The 23,586-nt window shown below is 39.8% G+C and overlaps 1 protein-coding gene across 7 annotated transcripts in view; it reads right to left on the bottom strand.

Annotated features, from left to right (window-relative positions):
• Nucleotides 1-23,586, bottom strand: part of PARN (poly(A)-specific ribonuclease) — a 203,471-nt gene that overhangs the window by 37,904 nt on the left and 141,981 nt on the right. For 6 of the 7 annotated variants that reach the window (XM_036278939.1, XM_036278938.1, XM_036278934.1 and 3 more), the window contains one exon: nt 4,900-5,089. In XM_036278939.1, the coding sequence (XP_036134832.1) occupies nt 4,900-5,089 (190 nt within the window). Of the gene's footprint in view, nt 1-4,673; nt 4,732-4,899; nt 5,090-23,586 lie in introns of those variants that run through there. The other variant, XM_036278940.1, reaches the window with a different exon arrangement.

Raw genomic sequence — 23,586 nt, 5'->3', positions numbered from 1 at the left:
AGAGGTGGTAAACAGCTTCTGAGTGCACTTCTCACTGCTGAGAAGTGAGCTGCCACCAGGATAAGAGGGGCTGGTGCCCATGCTATAAAAATGCATTTTTAGACAGCTGTGGTGGTGGGTCTGAAGGTGAGAGTCACAGAAGCAGTTAAGCAATTAATGTGTAAATCTAGACCAACACACAGAGGACAAAAAGGGCTGAGTACAAGTTTCTTCTGCCACAGGCTAGTGGTTTCTAACCATTTCTTGAAGTCATGGCGAGAAGAAGCTTCTAAGACAGTCTAGTATACAGGTGGTAGGTGGGAATTAAAAGCCTGTACCCACTGTAAGGGTCAATAATATTTTTCTAACTTAGTGTGCTTTAAGTGCTTTTATTAAGAAAAAAATGTAATAAAATCAGTGAGTTAAATTCCCACCTTTAAAAGCTAGACAAAGAATAACAAATCCAAAATAAGTAGAAGAAATAACAAGAGTATAAATAAATGAAAAAATAAGCCTGGCTGGTGTGGCTCAGTACATTGAACATCATCCCATGGACTGAGAGGTCCTGGTTTGATTCCAGTCAGGGCACATGCCCGGGTTTTGGGCTTCATCCTCAGTAGGGGGCATGCAGGAGGCAGTGGATTGATGTATCTCTCTCACATCGATGTCTCTATCTCTCTCTAAAAAAATCAATAAAAACATATTTAAAATAAATAAAAATAAATGAAAAAATAAAAAAACAATAGAAAAAAAAACAAAGTTAAAGTTGACTCTTTAAAAGAATTAATTAATAATCATTTATGTAGGAAAATAGAAATAAAATGTAAATGACCAATTTCAGCAGTTTTTAAAGGAACATAATTATAGATCCTTCAGATACAAAATTATAAGGAAATATTCTGAGCTAATAATTTTATGCTAATGAATTTGCCAACTTAAATGAAATGGAATATTCCTTAAATAACACAAATTCCTATAAGTGATACAAGAAACAGAAAATCTAAATAGCCCATATCTATGAAAGAAATTGAGTTCATAATGAAAAACCATTCCACTGAAAAACTCTTCGTCCAGATATCTTCACAAGTAAACTCTACCAAAAATTTGAGGAAAAAGTCCTGTATACATTGTTTCAGAAAATAACAGAAGAGGAACTTAACGAGTTTTATGGTCAGTATAATTCTGATACAAAAACTTGACAAAAATATAAAAGAAAAAAAAATTACAATTTCTCATGAATGAAGACAAGAATACTTAAAAAAATGTACCAGCAAATCAAATCCAGCAACATGTAAAAAGGATAATACATCATGTTTGAGTGGATTTCTCCCAGGAATACAAATTTGATTGAACTATTCAAAACCAATCAATGTAATTCAGAACACTGACAAAATAAGTACAAAAACCATATGATAATTTTAAAAGATACAAAAAGAGCATCTGAAAATATTCAATATCCATTCATAATACAAACTCTTAACAAACTAGAAACAGAAGGAAACTTCCTCAGCCTGAAAAAGGACTTGTATGGACAACCTAAGTCACACTCCACACTGAACTTCTCACTAATACTAGAAACAAGGCAAGGATATCCACTCTTCCCATTTCAATTTAACAATATACCAGAGGTAACAGTCAATGCAATAAAGCAAAAAAAAGAAATGAAAGACATAAATACTGGAAAAATGAAACTTGTTACTAGTACAACAACATGATTGTGTACACAAAACCCTATGGGATATTTTTTTTAAACTATCAGAAAAGTAAATTTTAAAAGGTTGCAGGGTACAAGATCAATATACAACGATTAGTTATATTCTATATAAAGGCAGCAAACAATTTAAAAATAAGTGATTTGTTTTAAGAAACTTCCACTTAGCCTAGCTGGTGTGGCTCAGTGGTTGAGCACTGACCCACGCACCAAGAGGCTGCTGGTTTGATTCCCAGTCAGGACACATGTCCAGGTTGTGGGCCTAATCCCCAGTAGGGGGCATGCAGGAGGTGGCCAGTCAATGTTCTCTCTCATGGATGTTTCTGTCTCTCCCTCTCCCTTTCTCTCTCTCGCTAAAATCAATAAAGAAAAAAAATTTTTTTTTAAACTTCCACTTATAATATCATCAATAACATAAAATATTTAGGAAGAATTATTAACATAAGACAAGTAAGATCTCTATAGAAAAACCTATAAAACAGGCCTAGTAAAGAAACAGACGATGATTCTAAAATTTATGTGGAATATAAAGGATCAAGAAAAGTCAAAACAATCTGAAAAAGAAAAACAGTGTTGGAGGGTTTATGTTACCTGATTTTAAGTCATACTATAAAGTCACAGAAATAAGAAAGTGTGGTATTGGCATAAGAATAGACAAAAAAAAAAAAGAATGAAATAGAGGCATTCAGAAATAGACCTAAATACACGGTCAATTTATTTTAGACAAAAGTGCCAAATTAATCCAATAAGAAAAGAAAAATCTTTTGAAGAAATGCTCCTGGAACAACTGGATATGCATATGTAGAAAATTAACACCAACTCCAGTATCATTCCATATACAAAATTAATTTGACATAGACCATGAGTTAAATATAAAAGCTAAAATTATAAACTTTCTAGAAGAAAACAGGTAAGAAAATCATTGCAACCTTAGGGTATGCAAAGATATTTGGACAGGGATAAAACCCATTAATCATAAAGAAGAAAATTATGAATAGGACTTCATCAAAATTATAAATATTTGTTCATCAAAAGATACTGCTGCCCTGGCCAGTTTGGCTCAGTGGTTAAGGAGTCGGCCTTCAGACTGAAGGGTCTCGAATTTGATTTCTGGGCAAGGGCACACACCTGCGTTGCAGGATCGATCCCTGGCCCTGGTGGGGGTCATGTGAAAGGCAACCAATCGATGTGTCTCTCTCACATTGATGTTTCTGTTTCTCTCTCTCTCTCTCTCTCTCTCTCTCTCTCTCTCTCTCCCCTTCCCTCCCTCCCTTCCCTTCCATTCTCTCTCAAAATAAAAATAAAAAATCAAGGAAAATATATCCTCGGGTGATAATTAGCCAAGGGGGAAAAAAAAAGACACCACTAATAAAATGAGTTGGCAATGCAAACTCAAAAAAAATATTTGCAACACATACATCTGACAAAAGACATGTATCCAGAATATATAAACTCCTACAATAAAAACAATAAAAAAAAAAATAACCCAATTAAAAAATGGGCAAAAGACCTAAATATCCACCTCAGAAAGAAGACATCTGGCCAACAAGCACACAAAAAGGTGATCAACATCATTAGTCACCAGAGATACGTTAATTAAAACCATAAGGCAATAAATACCATCTTATATCCTCTAGAAAGGCTAGAATAAAAAAACACTAACAGTACTGAATGTTGGCAAGGATATGGAGCAACTGCAACTTTCATACACTACTGGTACATCCAGTTTGGGTAACTGTTCGGTTGTTCTTACACTTAACCTAAGAACGAACAATCCTAGTCTAAGGTATTTACTCAAGAGAAGTGAAAACATATTCCCACAAATTTTTTTTTTATAGAAATTATCACAATAGCCTTCTTTATAATAGTCCCAAACTGGAAACAACCCAAATGTCCACCAACAGGAGAACAGGTAAATGTATATTCAAACAGTGGAATACTGTTGAACAAAAAAAATGAACTACTGATACATACAATATCAAGGATAAATTTCAAAACTGTTAGGCAAATGAAGTAAAACACAATACCATATGATTCCATTTTTTAAAAATTCCAAGAATAATAAAAATTAATCTATAGCAGCGATTTTCAACCGGTGTGCAGTTAAGAATTTTTAAAACACACAATACCTGACTATTAGTCAGGGGTACTAACCTCTTTTTCCCTTGGACTATCAAAGAAAAAAAATGACAACAGCCAACACAACAACAGTTGTCCGGTGTGAATGAATAAAAATTATATGTACTTTTTTGTTAGAATGGCAAAAAATTCTATTTTTTGGTGTGCCATAGAATTTTAGTAAGTAGTTTATGTGTGCCCTAAGATTTAAAAAGTTGAAAATCGCTGATCTATAGTGATAGAAATTAGAAGTGATTGTTTAGGGCAGCAGGCTGCTTAAAAGGGGATACAAGGAAACTTTTGGGGGAGATACAAATGTCCCTGTATCTTGCTTAGGTGTACACAACTATTAAAACTCTTTGCACTAAACTGTACGTTTTAAATCTGTATATTTTATTGTATGTTAATTATACCTCAATTTTTTAAATCTCTAAAAAACTATTTCAAAAGTATGAAGAGCAATACAAAATACTGTGACTGCTTCTGGGTAGTGGGATTCTGGCTAATTTTTTTTCTTCTGCTAATTCACACTTCTACGAATTTTACAATTTTCTATAAAGAACCCCCCCCCCCCCGTTTTCTATGCCTACGTTTTGTAGTTTCACAAAGATGCCCAAATGTTACCAGTATTTATCTTCTGAAAGTAGGATTATAGAAACCATTAAAGGGAGTATTAGTCAAGTTCTCTTTCTACTATCGGCATGTGGTGCAGATCCCTGTGCAGGATCTGAAAGGAACTCAGAAGCTCAGGCAGAGTCAACACGGCATACTGAGAAGCGGAAGGGATCAAGCCCAGCAGAGTTTAACTCTGAACCTGGCTCTCTCACTGAAACTGGTGGGAAAGTTATGGAGACTCTGTTTCCTCACCTCTAAAATAGGATTAAGATGTAACGTGTCTACCGCAAGAGAGTTCTGTGAACCAGCTGTGGTTGATAAAGCACAGAAAGAATTAAGGTAGTAGTAACTTCTAATAATATGGAAAAAGTTTTTTAAAAAAGTCAGATTTATTACTTACAATCCTGTAGGAAGCAATAAAAAAGATATTGCTAGAACCATTCTGCCCTTTTAAATCAATAGTCAAGGATTCTTACCTACTGGTGCGGTAATAGTGATTCTGCAGAGCACAGGATATGCACTGATTGTTTAATCGCTTTCTCTCAATCTCCTTCCAACTATCTTCTGGCCACTTTCTCTTGATGTGCTTCTCCTCATGTTTTTTCCCCACATATTCAGCATAGGTCTGAATCCGATAGCTTTCTGCATATTTGCTGGTATTAACAGCTACAAGGAAAAGAAAAAGAAAAAAATCCTTTTAAAAGAGTCTGACCTAGAGATATCACTGAAGTAGTCAAAGGAGCCCTGGGTTCAGGTCTGAGCTCAGACACCAGCTCTGCCACTTAGAAGCCAGATGGCCTTGGAAACGTTCCACAGACTCTCCAAACCTGAGTTTTCTCATCTGGATAAAGAGAGAGTCATTGCTGCTCCACAGTCTCACATACAGTGTGAAAGTGCTCCGTAAACTGTAAAGAACCATCATGCTGTAAATAAAATATTAACCTTCAAAATATTTGCAGGTAACACTACTGATGGAAAATTATTCATGTTCAGAATAAGAAAATGAAAACAACAAAACAAAACCACTAAGGCAAAACTGTAGACCCTCATTTATTTGTTTTATTTAAAAAGGCAATAAAAGCAATCTTGCCTGTCAAATACTGAAGGTCTACCATATGTCTGTGTCCAGTGGTTTGCATACATGATGTCTAATCTTCTTAATTCACTTTTAAGGAAGGAACTGTTTTTGCTGATGAGAAATCAGAGGCATAGAAGTCAGATGATTTACCGCAGACCTCACCACAAGTGAGTGGCAGCAATGGGATGCAAAACCAGGTTACGTTGACCCTAACTAAGGCCAGGGGCCTTCTTGCTGCTCTGCACCTCACTTCAGACTCCGCAAATTCAAGAGATCCCCACAATACCTAAGACATGCCTCGTCTCCTTCCACTTTTAAAGACTGCTAATTCTCTGTAATGTGCCTCTGGCTGGTAGGAGTACTTGAAAGCTGAATGGAGCTTATTCCCTCCTTGGTGTTAATGCTTGACTAAGGCCAGGTCAGTTTTGTTGCAATCCTTTGCTGCCTCCTCCTCAGAGGCTGGTGGGATGGAAAATGCTGATAGAGTGGGAGTGAGGACCCATGGAAGGCATGTTAGTGGATAGGCACCCATTTGCTGGTTCTGGCTCAAGCAATTTGAGCATATACTCTCCTAGCCTACTATCACTGCCAACAGTTATTACCCACACTGGCAGTGAGACAGTAAGAGCCTGGTCATGGTGACTTGGTATTGGGGCAACTGCAAAAGCACCAAGACATTTGACATAGAATCTTGTATACCCAGTCCTAGCAAAGTTCTTGGTACAGAGTAGTTCTCGATAAATAGTACATGAATGAGTGCAGGCAGAATGCAGCAACTGGAGATAAGTATACAGTCTTTGAAGACATCAGAACTGGACAAGGGACACAATTATATTAGGGACCTTAAATCGACAACTCTAAGAGGCAGATGCTCCACGTATCAGACACCTGACACAATCTTCACTCCCAGTGGGCCAGATTTGCTTAAAACTTCTCAGCACAATAGTGGATTTCAGAATGTCGTGCCATAAATATTTAGCTACATAAAGAGCAAAATAAAACAACTATAGGGAAAAAAAAACCTGATTCTGTAAGAAACACAAATTTTATTAAGAAGCTTGCTGTATTTTTCTAACATTCACTCTAAAGGAACAACAACAAAAAGCAAAAGGAAAAAAAAGCCATGAATGTATTAAGGAACTTTCATATTATATAATCTCCCAAAGAAGTAGAGTTAGTTATTGAAATGTGAGCTCAAAACAGTGTGCTTTAACTCACTCACAAGGAGGTAAACAGAGGCATCCAGTTCTAGAGACCTGCTATTGACCAAAGTCACTCATATCAAAGAACCACAGAAATAGGATCCTTTCTTGAAAACCTTATTCCTCGGGACAGTTATTTTCCTGAGTTCAGTGGGCCACATTTCTGACTTTTCCCCTCATTTGTCTTAACCACCCAACAATTTCCATTATCAACAAACATCATCTGAGCTTCCATCCAGTAATTGCTCACTGAGTGTCAGTTCAGGGACTATGCTAGGTATTTGGTAAAACAAGGCACAATCTCCATCCTCTTAAGCTCACCCTGTCACATGCAAGCTTTATGTAAAGTTGATTTCCCTATATGCTTGAGACTACCTACTAAAATAGGTTAAAATACCAATATGACACATAATGAAAACCCATACATTCTACCATCATTATTCTGTACTGACTGTTGGTAAATGAGAAATTCATGGATTTTCCTCTTTAAGTTTCATTCCTTTATCCGGCAGGTTCATTTTGCAAGCATGCCCAAAAGGGATGACATCTGCAATAATCCCTCTCTCAAATTTAATTTGGACTACCAAGCAAAAGAGTAGGCCTGAGTCAATATTCCTCATGAAAGCAAAGGTGATGATCGGCTCACAAAGGAGCCAGGATGATCTGTTTAATAAGTGTCCAACTGTTTCCAATAATTTCACTCTCAATCCCATGGACAAATGCTACAAACAGTTCCCTAACCTCAGAGGGGCAATTTATTTGAGCATATTTGGAATTAGGATCACTTAAAAGGGGAAACAAATAACAATCCACTTTTCACTGCTGGCCTTCACATGGCAATAATTTACCAGCATTCCTTCAAGTCCCAGCAGCTTTGCAGCTCTTGGCCTTTAATCTAGAAGCCAAGCTCTGGCTCAAAGCCACGCCTCTAATGGATGAATCAGCAAAATGAATTGGCTGTCAGCTGTGTCCTCCAGTGATTCCAGCTCCCCTGTTAGAAGTAGCATGTAGTCAGCTGCTTGGCAACACTAACCTTTTCCAAATTTGTCAGGAAATGATTCAAGGCCATCTTTTGGTCGTGCCACTTGGTTAAAGTCACTGGGGAACCAAACACACTAAGAGTCCTCCTTGTTTCCTTATAGGTGAGTGAGAGCAGTTCCTCCCACATAATAGTCTCATCCACTCTCGGCTTCACTATGCTGGGACCACTGTCTCTGGACACTCTGCACACATTATAGCATTTAATCTTCACAATAACCCCATAAGGAATGGATGTTCTAGTCATCAGATAAAGAGACAGAGCATCAGGGAAGCTAGGAAGCTTGTCTGAGATCCTGTACAAGAGCAATAAAGCTGGTTTGGAAACAAGATGAATTTGTTGTTTTTTAATGTAATATTGCCACATGTCTGCAATATATTTGAGTGTATTTATTTAGCTGGACAATTATTTTATAAAATGATTCCTTTACCAGGATTTTAAAAAACTATTCAAAATGTTTAGATTTTTTTTCCCCCTAAAAATTAAGAACTTTTCATTACTGTCAAGCTAAGTCTCTCCATCTAGGTTGATAGATACATTATGTTTAAGAACAAAAAGACTTAACATAAGATGTAGATTCCTTCCTAAAATAATTTATAGATTTAATGCAACTGCCGTAAAAAAAAAAAAAAATTCCAACATTTTAATAGAACATTGAAAAAAATTTAAATGAAATGAGAAACAAATCTGACAGAAAACAAAGCAGTGGTAGCCAGAGACAGGGGAGGAGATCAGCTACAAAGGAGATGAGGGAATTTTGGGGGTGATGGAACTGTCCTATATGTTTAGTGTGTCAGTGCTTACATTTGTTGAAACAGAACTGCTCAACAAAGAGAGTAATTTTACTGTATATAAATTATACCTCAATTATTCTGTGGAATAAGAATGGCTGATTTCAAAATTTAAATGGAAGAACAAATGGGCCAACAATAACCCAGACATTTCCGAAGAAGAAAAGGAAAAGGTACATGCCTGGGTAGCCAAATAAGCTTATTATAAAGCTCCAGTAATTAAGACAGTGTAGTATGGTGCAAAGACAAACTGACCAATGGTATAGAGGAGCCTAGAAATAGACATACATATGTCAAAGTTTGATTTTGGACAGACATCATGACAGAGAGTGTGGAAAAGGAAAAATTGGAGAAACTGTTTATCCATAGGAAAAAGTGAAATTGAATTCTTACCCACACCATGCTAAAAAATCAACTCCAGATGGATGAAGAACTTAAATGTCAAAAGCAAACTTTGAAAACTTGAAAAGAAAATGTAAGTAAATACTTTCTGAGTTTGAAGTAGTAAAGAATTTATGAAGATACAAAAAATGTTCAGCATAAAAAAGATAATATATTTGGCTACATTAATAGGAAAACTTTTGTGCATCAGAAGACACTTTAAAGAGAGTGAAGACAATCTACAAACTTGAAGAAGATATTTGTAACATGGAGGATGAGTACCAGAATACATAAAAATACCTACAAATCAGTAAGAAAACACCCAATAGAAAAATGGGCAAAAGACAAAAAAAAGCATACATAGTCATTTCACAGAAAAGGAAGCACATAAGGACAATAATTATATATATAAAAGAGATGTTCAACTTCAGGCAATAAGATAACATTTTGTAGATTTGTAAAGGGAGAGGGAGGGAGACAGAGAGAGGGAAAAGGAGAATGGAGATGGATGGATGGATGAGGGTGGGGAGAAAGAAAGAGAATTAAAACAAACAAACAAACAAACAAAAAACAGGAAAATTATCAGCACAACTTCTGGAAGAGTGGTTGCTCCTGGCAGGGAATCAGGAGGGTGGGATAGGGTAGGAACAACAGGTATATGTTATGTATTAACAATATCTTAGTTTTTCAGTTGAATGGTGGTTTCAAAGACCTTCATTACAACTTAACCAAACAAACTGTTTAGGTTTTCTGTTGTCTACCCTGTCCAACTACTAAGGGCCATTTCCAATACAGACTGTCCAAGTACAAAGGTCTCTGTAAGACCAGGTTAAAGTTACTTCATTTTCAATGTCTTCTGTGATACAGAGGTGCCCCTAAATGGTCCAGGTGGCATAAATGAGCACTGCTGCTGAAATGCCAGACTTTTCAAACCTTCTCCAGGAAGCTGGACATCTATCAGTACAGCCCCTTTATCAGACGGTTAAAATCAGTTCACTGTAGCAACTACTGGGAGTGGGGTGGGGGAGCACTTAGAAAAATGCAGGACACACCATTAGTCCTGTATTTTTTACAATGGCTACCCTCAGCCAACATCACTTTCTCAATTTCTAATTACCTATATTCTTATTAATTCAATGTTTACAAAAAAGATAAATATTTATTGGATACTTACTCTGTCAAGCACAGAAAATCCTTTAAGTATTATCCTGACTTTATAGATAAGGAAACTGAAACAAGAAGAAGTGACTAGACCAAGGTCCAAAAGATCACAAGTGTTTGGGCTATGATGCAAATCAAAGCCTACATTCTTCTCATGATACCATGTGCACTAGAAGCATCCCAGATCATGTAATTTAGAATAAACACAGGCATATACACCTGTCAGCAAGATGATCAGAGTTTGTCCATCTCTCCACACAACAGAAACAAAAGGAATCTGTGTGATACCTGGTATATTGATCCACCACCAGAAGTGACATGTGCCAGAGTGGCCTCTGCCAGCTTTGCAGATCCAAACCCTACTCCCCTTCCATCAGTGTGGTCAGCGTGGGCATCATGGTCAATGGTGCCTGCTTCAGATGCTCGTTAGACAGCCTTCAGTCCAGCCCTGCACTACCTTACTGTCATTCTAGGTTTTCACCAAGTGTTGTTTTGTGTTTGCTTATCTATTTAAATATGAACATAATGACCCGGCCGGTGTGGCTCAGTGGTTGAGCGTCGACCCATGAACCAAGAGGTCACCGGTTTGATTCCTGGTCAGGGCACATGCCCAGGTTGTGGGCCAAATCCCCAGTAGGGGGCATGCAGGAGGTGGCCAATCAATGTTCTCTCTCATTGATGTTTCTCTCTCTCTCCCTCTCCCTTCCTCTCTCTCTAAAATCAGATGGGAAATGGAGGGTTTGCTCTTGAATTCTACGAAGGAGCAAACTTTAAAATCTCTAAGGAAAGGAGTTAAGACAAAACAAAACCATACAACCCTAAGGGTCCCTATGAACATTTTCCTGTGTTCAAAAATCCAATCCAGGATGTATTTCCCCTCAACTCATCCACGGGTCTTAGCAGACTCTGAGGTGTAGGCAGAAATGGTGATCTAACAGGAGCATGCTGAAATATAGCTATGTCCAGTGTGCCAATAGGCAAAAGTGGGCAGGCCAACCCAGAAAATGAGACCCTGTTTTATCCTCTGCAGTCCATCCTTGCCCTGCTGATAACATTCAATTCTTTCTGTAGAACCATTCAGAGTCTTCAGATAAAGTCCCAACTTGCCCACCATGCAGGGACCTCAGTAATCATCGAGCCTTGCCTGGTTCTCTCACCTCAGCTCTTACTCTTTCCCCACATTTACCCAACAGGCCAGATGCCCCATGAAGGACCATACCTTATTCACCTTTGTTGGTAGTGTCTGGGCTCTACCATGGCACTAAGATTATGGAAGGAAAAGAGGAACAAGCCCTGGCCAGTTTGGCTCAGCAGTTAGAGTGTCGGACTACGGTCCAGAGAGACCCGGGTTCAGTTCCCACTAAGGGTGCGTACATCGGTTGCAGTTCATCCCTGGCTCTGGTTGGGTTGTGTGGGTGGCAGCCACTCAATGTGTCCCTTTCACGTCGATGTTTCTCTCTCTCTCTCCCCCTCCCTCCCTCCCTCTTCCTCCCACCCTCTCCCTCCCACTCTATCTGAACAAAAAATGGAAAAATGTCCTCCATTTTTATATATGCTTTTATATATGCTGGCAGCCTGTTCTTACTCAAGAGAAAAAAGCCAGAACCAGGATACACAGTCACAACATTTTCAGTTAAAAATCTCTGATCTAGCCCTGGCCGGTTTGGTTCAGCAGTTAGAGCGTCGGCCTGCGGTCCAGAGGGACCCGGGTTCGGTTCCCGCTAAGGGCATGTACCTTGGTTGTAGTTTGTCCCCGGCCCTGGTTGGTCGTGCAGGTGGCAGCCACTCGATGTGTCCTTTTCATGTAGATGTTTCTCTCTCTCTCTCTTCCTCTTTCTCCCTCCCACTCTATCTGAACAAAAAATGTCCTCGGGTGAGGATAAAAAAAAAAAAATCCCTGATCTAGTAGATGAAGAACCCTGGACTGGCAACAGGAGGCAGTGGCTCTGATGTCAAAGAGTAGGTTCCCTTGTGCAGTAACAGTCCCTACACATCACCACACCTGAGCCTCTCACCTTGTTGAGGCCGATGGACTTGCATCAGGTACAAGGTAAGGATCACAGCTTGTGATATCTTGTCCTTGTTCTTCCTTCATACAGTGGGTACTTTTCCAACAACTCGTAATTTTTTAAAAATTACTGAGTCTGAAAGAGTGAAAACCAAGGCAATGAAAGAGATCTAAGTCCCGCAAGGGGCAGAGAGAACTTGATTCATTCATCTCTGCTTTCTAAAGATCTCCACCATAGCGCCTCATTCTGAGGGGTACCCAAACAGGAACTGAATTAAGGAAAAGGAAGCAGGCTCAGGTGACCATGCTTTCAAAGATGTGTAGTGCAGAGCATGATAGCAAGAGCAACTAAGAATTTACAGACACCTTCCACACACCCCTTCACCGGTTCCTTACCACAGTGAAGGTGGGTGTTACTGACAAGGCTGAGAGAAAACTCAACTAGCACCCAGCAAGAAGTGGCAGAGCAGGGAAGGGAGCAAGCCTAGTTCTGCGACCTACATGTCATGCCTATGACTCCGTGCTCTCTCCACATCATGCCCCCCAATTAAAGAAAGATAGGTACTCATTTTGGTCACTGCCACACACCTCATTTCACCTCACAGTTCTCTAATTAAGGGCAAAGAAGTAGCAAAGAAAACCCTATAAACTGGACAAAGGCTGACATGTAGATATAGTGACATTTACTTGAAGCCTATAATATAAAACAGGGAGGCAACAAAATCAAGTTGGAAAACTACAGGTTCTGGGGCCACAAAGGCCTGGGTTTAAATGCTACTCAAATCTTAACTTGCGTGAACCAAGTCATCTGCCTTCCTGGGCTTCTGTTTATCCATAAAACAAGCATATCTACTTCTTTTATAAGGCTACTAGGAAGAACAGAGAGTATGTATGCAAAGCTTCTAGCATAAGATCTTGTACACAGTAGGTACCTAATTAATAAGGTTACTGTTATTAAATCACAAAACATACTTCTGACAAAAAGAACTGTGCTCAAGCCAATATCAGACATTCTTCAGGGACACAGATTCAGTGAGTTGTAATTAATCACACCTCTGGTGTGCAGAATTGAGGAGGCCTGACATACCTGAGTCTGCAATAGCTAATGGAAAACAACTTCATTTAGACTCGGCATGCAATCTACCAAAAACTTTCCTATGTAAAAATACAAAAATAAAATGAAAAATATAGAAATCAATATATCAATCATATTCAACAAACATAAAATAAATAAGTCTGAATTATAATTTTTCAAAATTGTACTGAGATAAAAAGTAGTCAATTAATTTTCACTAAGTCTACTGACAACACAATAGTCTGCTTTTTAAACAGTCATCCTCATTCATTTATTTAACAAACACTGGTCCTAGGTACAGTGCTGGGTACTGGGGTGTGGCAGAAGGGAAGACATTCCCTACCCTGAAGAAGCCCACATCTAGAGGAGAAAGAAAGGAAAGAAACGGGTTGGTAAGGGAACACCAGTTAGATAAGAATCAAGGTGAGAATTGATTATTTTAACCTGAGGAGGCCAGGAGGGAAGTAAAGACAATTAATATGAGATATTAAAAGGTTGAGTGTGCCCAGCCAGTGTGGCTAAGTGGATTGAGCATAGTTCCATGAAATGGAAGGTCCCGGTAGGGGGAGTGCAGGAGACAGCCAGTTGATGTGTCTCTCTCACATCGATGTTTCTATCTCTCGCTCCCTTCCTCTCTGTCTAAAAGAATCAATAAAAACATGCCCTGGCCAGTTTGGCTCAGTAGTTAGAGCATCGGCCTGTGGTCCAGAGAGACAAGGGTTCAGTTCCCACTAAGGGCGCGGACCTCGGTTGCAGTTTGTCCCCGGCCCTGGTTGGGTTGTGCAGGTGGCAGCCACTCGATGTGTCCCTTTCACATCGATGTTTCTCTCTCTCTCTTACTCCCACTCTATCTGAACAAAAAATGGAAAAATGTCCTTGGGTGAGGTTAAAAAATAAAGAAACAGCCCTGGCCGGTTTGGCTTAGCATTTAGAGTGTCGGCCTGCGGACCAGAAGTGTCCTGAGTTCAGTTCCCGCTAAGGACATGTACTTTGGTTGCAGTTTGTCCCTGGCCCTGTTTGGGGTAGTGTGGGTGGTGACCAGTCGATGTGTCTCTCTCACATCGATGTTTCTCTCTCTCTCTCTCCCCCTCTCTCTCCTTCCCGCTCTATCTGAAGATAAATGCAAAAAAAAAAAAAAAAAAAAGGTCCTCAGATGAGGATAAAAAAAAACAAAAACAAAACATAAAATAAATAAATAAAAGGTTGAGTGTAAGGGGAAGAGGCTGCTACTTAAATTCTAAATTCCCGTGACTTAACAACAACTATTTTAGCACTTAATGAATGATGTCACTAAGGAACATTGCTTCCATTAACCAGACCAGTGGTAGTTTTATCTTCTTTTCATGTTACTAGCTGAAAAGCCAATTAAAAACAAATAAAGCTGCCATTTATTGAGTACTTACTGTATATCAAGAACTATGCTGCTTTACAAATGTAGTTAATTCTCACTTATTCATTTATTTATCCATCATTTGTTTATGAATACAGACACTGATGTATTAAATTCTCATTTGTTCACTTATTCATCTATTCATTCATTCATGAACAAACAAACCATCTTCTAAGACTAGGCAACTGAGACTGTGAGGGTGAATCAGAGACACAGACCTTGTGTTCAGCAGGGAGACAAAGACAGTGTACAGAGCTCCACACGTGTGCTGAGAATTACAGAAGGAGAAGCATTCTGGGGTTTCCAGTGGGGAGTTGATCAAATCTAAGACACAGGGACTGTTTCCCCAAAGAAATGACATTTGGGTCTTTCCTGAGACTTGCAGGTTGGGAGAGCAGACAGTGTTAAAATCATTGAGAGCAGGGAATTGTGCTCTAGGCAGAAGGAATGTGACATAACCAATCTCTGAGTGAGGAAGCATGGTCTTGATTGAGGAACTGAAAGAAGATTTTAATGGTGGAGCCCTAAAGAGGGAGCAGAGAGGAGCCCATGGTGAAGCTGGGGGGCCTCGGGCCATGCTAAATGCAGCAGGAGCCCCATAGGCAGGGTTTTTAGTAAGGAGGAAGATGTGATCTGATGTGCGCTTCTACAAGATCACTGTGGGTGAAGGGGGAAGAACAGGAATAGGAATGGAGCAGGCACAGAATAAGAAAAGAATTCCTGCCCTGGCCAGTGTGGGTGAGTGGTTGGAGCGCTGGCTTGAACACCGAAGGATCGCCGGCTTAATTCCTGGTCAAAGGCATGTACCTGGGTTGCAGGTTCCATGCCCAGTCTGATTGGGGCTCATGCAGGAGGCAACCAATTGACCTATCTCTCTCACATCAACGTCTCTGTCTCTGTCTCTCTCTCCCCCCCTCCTTCCCTGCCTCCCTCCCATCTACTCTTTCTTAAAAAAAAAAAAAAAAAATCAATGGGAAAAAAATATCCTTGGGTGAGGATTAATAAAAGAAAAGAATGGGGAAGAGTAGGCACTGGGTCTAGGGAAGCTGCAGGCTGAAAAGAAGGACTTGCCCAGAGAAGACAGTGCTAGGGATTCTCCAGAAGGGAGAACATCAATGGACTTAGCAACCAAGTAAAAGGAGAGGGTGGGTGGTGCTATGGTACAGAGGACACTGGGAGCTTAATAAGAATAAGCTCAGTGCTATGAGGGAACACCACTGCAGGATGAGAGCAAGAGAAAATGATGACAAGAGGAATGAATTCAGACCACTTGAATTTGTAAAAGGAGAGAAATGATCAGAAGCAAAGATGAATTGGGGTCTCAGGAGTTCTTCTGAAAAGACAGAAGGGATCCAACAGGTTTTCATGCCCTTGGAAAGAAGTTACTGCATGGGGCCAGGGATGAGATATAGTGCAAGGCCCCAAGAAGTAGATATGTGGAATCCACTCATGAGAGAAGGGAGGTGTGGGTGCAGAGCTTTGTGAACCTGGAGGTAGGAAGCTGCACCTGGAAGTTGGCTGTTTCCTGGGTGGAGGGGGCAGGTCTTCCTGAGCTCCAGGGTTGGAGATTAGGAGGACAGACAGAGAGAAAAGCCACTAGGCTAGTTACTCTGAGGACTCTGCCAGAGACAGTAATCTTCTGTACAGAGTTATAAATCTGCCCATGCTCTTTTTCTCCTCAGATCAACCTCTCAAGGTGAGCAGTGGCTCTGTTTTTACAGCCATGAAAATAGGCTGAGAAAGGTTGAGTAACTTGCCGAGGGTTAAAATAACTAATTGGCAGAGCTGGATTTGAGTCCTGATCTCCCTGACTATGGTTTGGTCACTATTTAACCTACCCCTCAATGCTGTCAAAAAAGCAGCTGCTCTAGCCCTGGCCGGTTTGGCTCAGCGGTTGGAGCGTCGGTCTGAGGTACAGAGAAAAAAGCAGCTGTTCTAAACCCAAGTCAAACAAAAAAAGGTTTTCACAAGTGCTAACAAAACTCCTTAAAAATGGGGTAGTGATGTGCAGAAAGCATGAAGAAATTTTAAGATGGAGTCACACAGGAGCAGATGGAGTTCCAAAAAAGTTTAGAATTGAGAATGGCTTCTTTAAAAAAAAAAAAAGACCAAACACATAACTTAAAATAGGAGTTGGAAAGCAATTCCATACCTAACAGTCTTGATGAACTTGACAGACAGCTGAAAGACCTAAGTAATTTACAACATTCTTCACACTTCATGGGAGAAAATTAAGATCGATGTCTCAACCACACAGGAATAATTTAAAGTAAAATCAAAGCTCTCCTAGACTACAAAATGGCAGATCCTAAACGTCAAGAACACTGAATAAATTCTTCTCCAGGGAAGTACAAGTTTTAGTTAGACTATTTTATAACAGTAACTTTAATGCTTATATACATACCACAAACGAGTACAAATAAATAATAATCATGGCATACACAGAAGTTACCATGCACCAGGTGCTGCACTGGTTCTAGTCCTAACATATTATCCTATATTCTCTAATATTCTAATATATTAGTCTTAACATATTCTCTTTCATCTCTAATTCTACCTATACAAAACAGCCCTGTTGTGAATATGAATTTGAACAAATGGAGCCCCTGACAGGTTAAGTCACTTGGCTGATGTTACAGTGCTTGATGGTGGTAAATGGCACCCCACATGAGTGTCCTTTACACTCTAATGGCAGCACAGAGTGTGCAAGAGGTTTTGTTTTTTTTGTTTTTTTTTTTTGGTATGGGCCCCTAGTGGGAACCAAACCCAGGACCCTCTGGTCCGCAGGCCGATGCTCCAACTGCTGAGCCAAACCGGCCAGGGCTGTAATAGGTTTTAAATTGCAACAGGATCATCAAACAATACCTACCTTTACTATACGCAACCCACTCTGATGTTTTCTATTCTGTCTTTTTCCCTTCTTTTTTTATACTGGTGTCAACCAGCATTGATTTCCTGACCCACTAATGGGCTCTGAACCAAAGTTTGAAATACACACAGCTCACTGACACCCACCATTCAAAATGGTATTTGTAAGCCACAATGTGCTTTGTGTTTTAAAAGGTTAATAAACAAAAGAACTTTTAGGACACAACCTATTCACCAACCAGAGTCCAAGTGTAACTGAACTGCTGGCTGGAGACAGTTGGCTAGGTCTGTAGTCAGCATTAAGCAGGATTCTTTAATCTGGACTAGTTCTTGCTAACAATGCTTTGGTAGCTAGATACAAATACACACCAAATATAAATGTATACCACATACACCAAGACAATACTCTTAGACTACTTAACCTTGGCATCTGGTGGAGCTGTTTATGAAGCATTCAGTCTGCCACAATATTAATGCTATTGTAATAAAATGTAAGTGTACCACCTTTTCCCCACTTCCCATGACCAGGCTTACAAAAAGCCTGACAGGACATCACATTTTCAGACTGCAAGGTTTCAACAGTTGAGAAGCTTAAAGTCTGTTTATAAGTCCACCAAAAAATGGGAGATACTGTGCTGCAATATTTACACATTCACTAAATGTCTCTCTGTGGGTGTTTTGATGTGGTTTTCATTTGATAAAAGAATTTACTTACACCTCCTGACTCAGCTTACTTATTAACCAACTGAAACCCCTGAGGAAAAGGAGAGAAAATGAGAATGACAGGCCCTTATCAGCCAGGCAGGGCTGACCTATCTCACCTGCAAGATGAGTCATTACCCCTGGGAAGGAGGGTATCAGTCACCAAAAAAAGGCCTCTCCCAACTTAGTAAGGAAGGAGTCACAGACATTACACATAAATTCCATGGATCGGACAACTGTGCCTGCGATTCTTTAACCATTCCTTGCCATAGCACTAGTCTGGAACCAGTCAGTGCTCTCATGATGGCTCCATGGTGTTACCTTATGAACAAGAGCCCTCTTCCTAGTCCTGCCTTTCATTTCTTCCCCACTCCCCACCTTGCAATCCATCTACAGACATAGAACATTCTGAAATCTACATCAAATATCCACTCGCCTTTTCAGTGTCTCCAGGATACCCTACATATGATCTGTCACCACTAAAAAGGTTTTAAAAAATGCCAACACAACCTCATTTCACACTTAGGCCAGTCGCCTCCGTGCCCTCATGGAGCCCTCATTGGCATTGTGCCTGCCCTTTGTGGAGAGTAAATGAGAGTAAATAAATTAACAACAAAAGAAATAAAATCTGCTCTTCAGAGTACAGGTTACCTTGGGACAGTGAACTATGTTATAATTGGCAATATTTGACTTCAGAATAGAAGTATACAGAAAGAATCAGACACTTTTGCAAAGGGGAAATAAACAAAGAATGATGAAGTTAGTCTTACTTTCCATATCAATTTTACTCTTTGTCTTCACTAAGATGATGTGTCCAATGACTGACTTATTTCACTAGTGGACTCCATCTGTACACTGCACATTAAAACTCTAAGGATTGCCCTGGCCGATTTGGCTCACCAGTTAGAGCGTCGGCCTGCGGTCCAGAGAGACCCGGGTTCGGTTCCCACTAAGGGCATGTACTTCAGTTGCAGTTTGTTCCCAGCCCTGGTTGGGTTGTGCGGGTGGCAGCCACTCGATGTGTCCCTTTCGCGGTGATGTTTCTCTCTTCCTCTCTCTCTCCCTCCCGCTCTGTTTAAAAAAAATGGAAAAATGTCCTTGGGTAAGGATGAAAAAAACAAAAAACAAAAAAACTCTAAGGATTATCAAATATCCCAAATGGGCAGCATGAAACTGAACAAGAATTATTTTTTATTTTAAAATGTCATGTTGGCATTTAATACATTCATTCTATACTTGTACTATTTTTCTCCTTTTAAATTACCAAACCACATCCCTATACACTTCATGATTTAGGAAAACTATGTCAATTCTTTATTTTGCTCACTCATAAGTTTGGGAGGTCATTGCTACATGCAGTGTTCAGGTCTGACACGAGCACATTTAGGTACCAACGCGGCTTAAATGAAGTGACATTTCTCTAGGGTCCAACACATACTATATGCACAGAGGTGCAGGAGAAGGAATGAAGAGAGAGAGAAAGAGAAAATGGGGACAGGGAGAGAAAGGGGGCAGGGAGAGCATGGCAGCGTAAGAGTCAGGGAGAGCAGTTTTTCCCATTTGATGAGTAAGTGCTTTTGGAAGGTGGCAACTCCCAAAATTCAGAGAACTAACAAGTTCTTCACCATTCATGCACATTTAAAGAACCCGTGAAATTCTTTGCCAGCAGGAGAATAAGAAAAAAATTTTTAAATAGTGATATTTTGTAGTTCAGCCTTCCTGTTTCAAGTTATTAATATCTCTAAGTTGTAGTAAATATTCATCTTGTTTTCTGTATCCTAAGGTGAAATTAATGTAGATCTTTTTGTCTATTTGGACAATGCAAAATCAACTGGTTAGATTAAAAAGTCACGTCTTGCCGCCGAGCCAGTGTGGCTCAGTGGATTGAGTGTCATCCCATGGACTGAGACGTTCTGGTTGGATTCCCAGTCAGGGTACATGCTGGAATGGTGGGCTCAATCTCCAGTGGATGGAGTGTAGGAGGCAGCCAATCAATGTTTCTATTTCTCTCTCCCTTCTCTGTCTCTAAATAATCAATAAAAACATATTTTTTTAAAAGTCATGTCTTACATTTGAAAAAATTTACATAAAAAATAAAACAATGGCCCTGGCCAGTTTGGCACAGCGGTTAGAGCATTGGCCTGTGGTCCAGAGAGACCCGGGTTCGGTTCCCACTAAGGACGTGTAACTTGGTTGCAGTTTGTCCCCGGCCCTGGTTGGTCGTGTGGGTGGCAGCCACTCGATGTGTCCCTTTCACCTTTCTCTCTCTCTTTCTCTCTCTCGCCCCCCCCCCTCCCTCCCTCCCACTCTACCTGAACAAAAAATGGAAAAATGTCCTCAGGTGAGGATATAAAATAAAAAAGATTAAATAAATAAATACAACAATGAAGTGTTGTAAAACTGCTATATAATAAAGAATTTTGGAGTATTTTATAACATTGTATCTTAAAATTTCCAATGATGCAAAGGTTTCCCACAATGTCAAAATACTCGACACAAATTAGGAAATTGAAAAACACCTTTGAAAGTCAAGTATCATACAGTGGTGCACAGAATTCTCAATAATGGAGCATTTGTGGATTTTAAAAAGTACTCTCTACATTTATTTTTCCCTACAAAAATATTACCATCCTTTAAATTACAACCTGCAGTCCCACATCTAATGCTTCAAACATAAATAAAGTCTCATTTTAAAGCATGTAAACTCAAGTATGTTTGTTTAATGAACGAATTTACTTACCCTGCTTTTGCACAGTATTAAACTATGATTTTAAATGTTAGTTCCTCACCCAAGGATGTGGTTATTAATTCTTTAAAGACAGAGAGAAACATCAATGTGAGAAACATCAGTCTGTTGCCTCTCATATGTGTCCCAACCAGAGATTGAATCCACAATGTAGGTATGTGCCCTGACCGGAATTCAAACCCACAAACTTTTTGGTGTATGGGACAACACTCCAACTGAGCCACCCAGCCAGGGCTCTACCCTATGATTCTAATGAAAAAAATATGAGTATGTGACAGCAACTTCCCTGGGACCCTGATATAAAGCTCCCCAAACCGTGTTTTTTCAGTGAGCTCACAGACAGCGTCCCATGCCCTATGCCGGACAAAAGCAACAGTTAGAGACCTTTACCAACAGGAAAACAGCAAGCCAGGCTTGCTTCGAAGTCTACAGCTGGATCCTCCTGTCGAAACCAAATCAGTGGCAAGGACTGCATGCTATAGACTCTGCTGCTGTATAACAGACTCTGAAATAACTCACAGGTTTGAATCACAAAAGAAATAATTTTGACTAATATAAAAAGGAACATGTTTTCAGTACTTCCCATCTTACTTTGGGAGCCAAATGTCCAGCCACTACTTTTAAGTGATATGCAAATGAGAACACAAGAGATAGCAAATGTTAAAATGTAGGCAGAGGCATGAAAAATGAAGAAGAAAATCACAGGCAGGGCCAAGTTTATGTCCTACTCCACCCTGAGTGGTCAGCCAAGAGCTGATAGAGGGCTTTTTGGTAAAGTAGGTAGAAAAAAGCCCCACGACTCTCAGGTTGCCAGGCAACATGCCACATTTTATTAAAGCAGTGGCGGTGAGAATCCTCAGGGGGCTGGCTGGAATGCTGTGTCATGTGTTCTCTCCCAGGCTCACAGCTGGTCACCTCGCCTTGCACAGTCTCTCCCCACAAATATGCTCTTGTGGGACTGCATGAGGAAGCAGCTACCTGAAAGTAACCCGAAAATCAAGAACAAGGAGCAAAACACAAGCCAGTTGGGGCTTGTTCTTTTTCCAGCTTAAGCCAGAGTGCAGCTGGAATTTGTAGCTGTTGCCAAAAAGAGCACAGGCAGACCCTGTGCTTCGTTCTCCAGAAGCCTTGACTAAATGGTGTATAGATTATTTAAAAAAAAACAACAATTTGACCGTTTCATGATGTAAACGATTTTAATATACGTTGTATGAGCAAAAGGGCACAGGGGGATGAGTATACACTTAGGGGTGAGACAATTCTGCCACTGGACTACCACGCCACCTCTCTGGACAACTGCTTTCTGATCTGGGAGCTGAGGTGCTTTCCATAATTCATTTCAGGGAAAGCATGCACTACGGAGTTGCAGCAGTATGCTGGGGAGGGACAAGAATGAGAAAATTGTTTATTTAAAATTACACCTAGCCCTCGACAGGTAGCTCATTTGGCATCATTTTGCTATGCCAAGGTTGCGGGTTTGATCTCTGGTCAGGACACATACAGGCGTCAACCAATGAATGCATAAATGAGTGGAACAACAAATCGATGTGTCTGTCTCTCTCTCTACCTTCTTCCCTCTCTAAAAATCAATAAAAACATATCCTCAGGTAACGATTAAAAAAAAATTAGCCCTGGCCAGTTTGGCTCAGCAGTTAAGAGCGTCAGCCTGAAGACTGAAGGGTCGCAGGGGTTCGATTCCTGGTTAAGGGCACATACCTGCCTTGTAGGTTTGATCTCTTGTCCCAGTCGGAGGCAGCTGATCGATGTTTCTCCCTCTCTCTCTACCCCCCACCTTCCACTCTATCTAAAAATTAATGGAAAAATATTCTTGGGTGAGAACTAACAACAAAAAATTATTTAAAAAAAAACGACCCTTGAAAATTCCCCTTGGAGGCACCACACTGGCCTCACTGCTGTTTCTTCTCTTTCACACCAGAGGAAGACCGTGTTACTGAACACAAATGAGTGCGAGCACACACAGTTTCTAATCAGTGGGATGCTCAGCACACGAAGAATGAGAGAACTGATATTCACATGGGAAAAGCAGATCCATATCTCCTATTTCACTTGGACACTTTCTTTCACTGAGTGGAGTGACAAGCAAAACCAGTCTCGCTACTGAAAAAAAAATTTCCTAAATTGAGTACATTTGAATTTACACTTTGAATCAAACGTTTATGATACAATTCCAGTTGGAACCTAGTGAATATGGGGTTGGCAAAAGTAGGTTTACAGTTGTGTGTATGTGAAATAGTTTATTCTTGTATTATTATTTGTTAATTATTATATTATTTATTTGTATTACAACTATAAATCTACTTATGCTGACCCCTGTATACAATCCATGCATTTGTTCCTGTCCTCTGATCACACATACCCAAGCTGGTTCTTTGATGACAAAGAATGTGTTTTAGTCCATTTTATATCACCAGTGATATTTCTCCAGGAGAGAATATTTAATATAACTATTTCTATCTGCTTCCTAACAGCCCTGTGCTTGCAATTACTATAAGCCACTGAATAACCATGACTTAACTTCCTGGAGCACAGATTTTACTGGCAATCAGGGAGGAAAAGTTAAATAATTAATCTGGTAATTTAAAACATTTTAATATTAAAATAAAATGAATGTATTATAGAGTAGAATTTTTAAAATTTGCTAGAATGGTTTAAATAAAAGACTGCAGAAAAATTCCAACTCATACTGCCCCTCCTTTTTCTC

The sequence above is a fragment of the Molossus molossus genome, unplaced genomic scaffold (assembly GCF_014108415.1).
Source record: "Molossus molossus isolate mMolMol1 unplaced genomic scaffold, mMolMol1.p scaffold_m16_p_3, whole genome shotgun sequence".
NCBI lineage: Eukaryota > Metazoa > Chordata > Mammalia > Chiroptera > Molossidae > Molossus > Molossus molossus.
The sequence above is the reverse complement of the archived record's forward strand: the minus strand, read 5'-3'. Positions and strand labels throughout refer to the sequence as shown.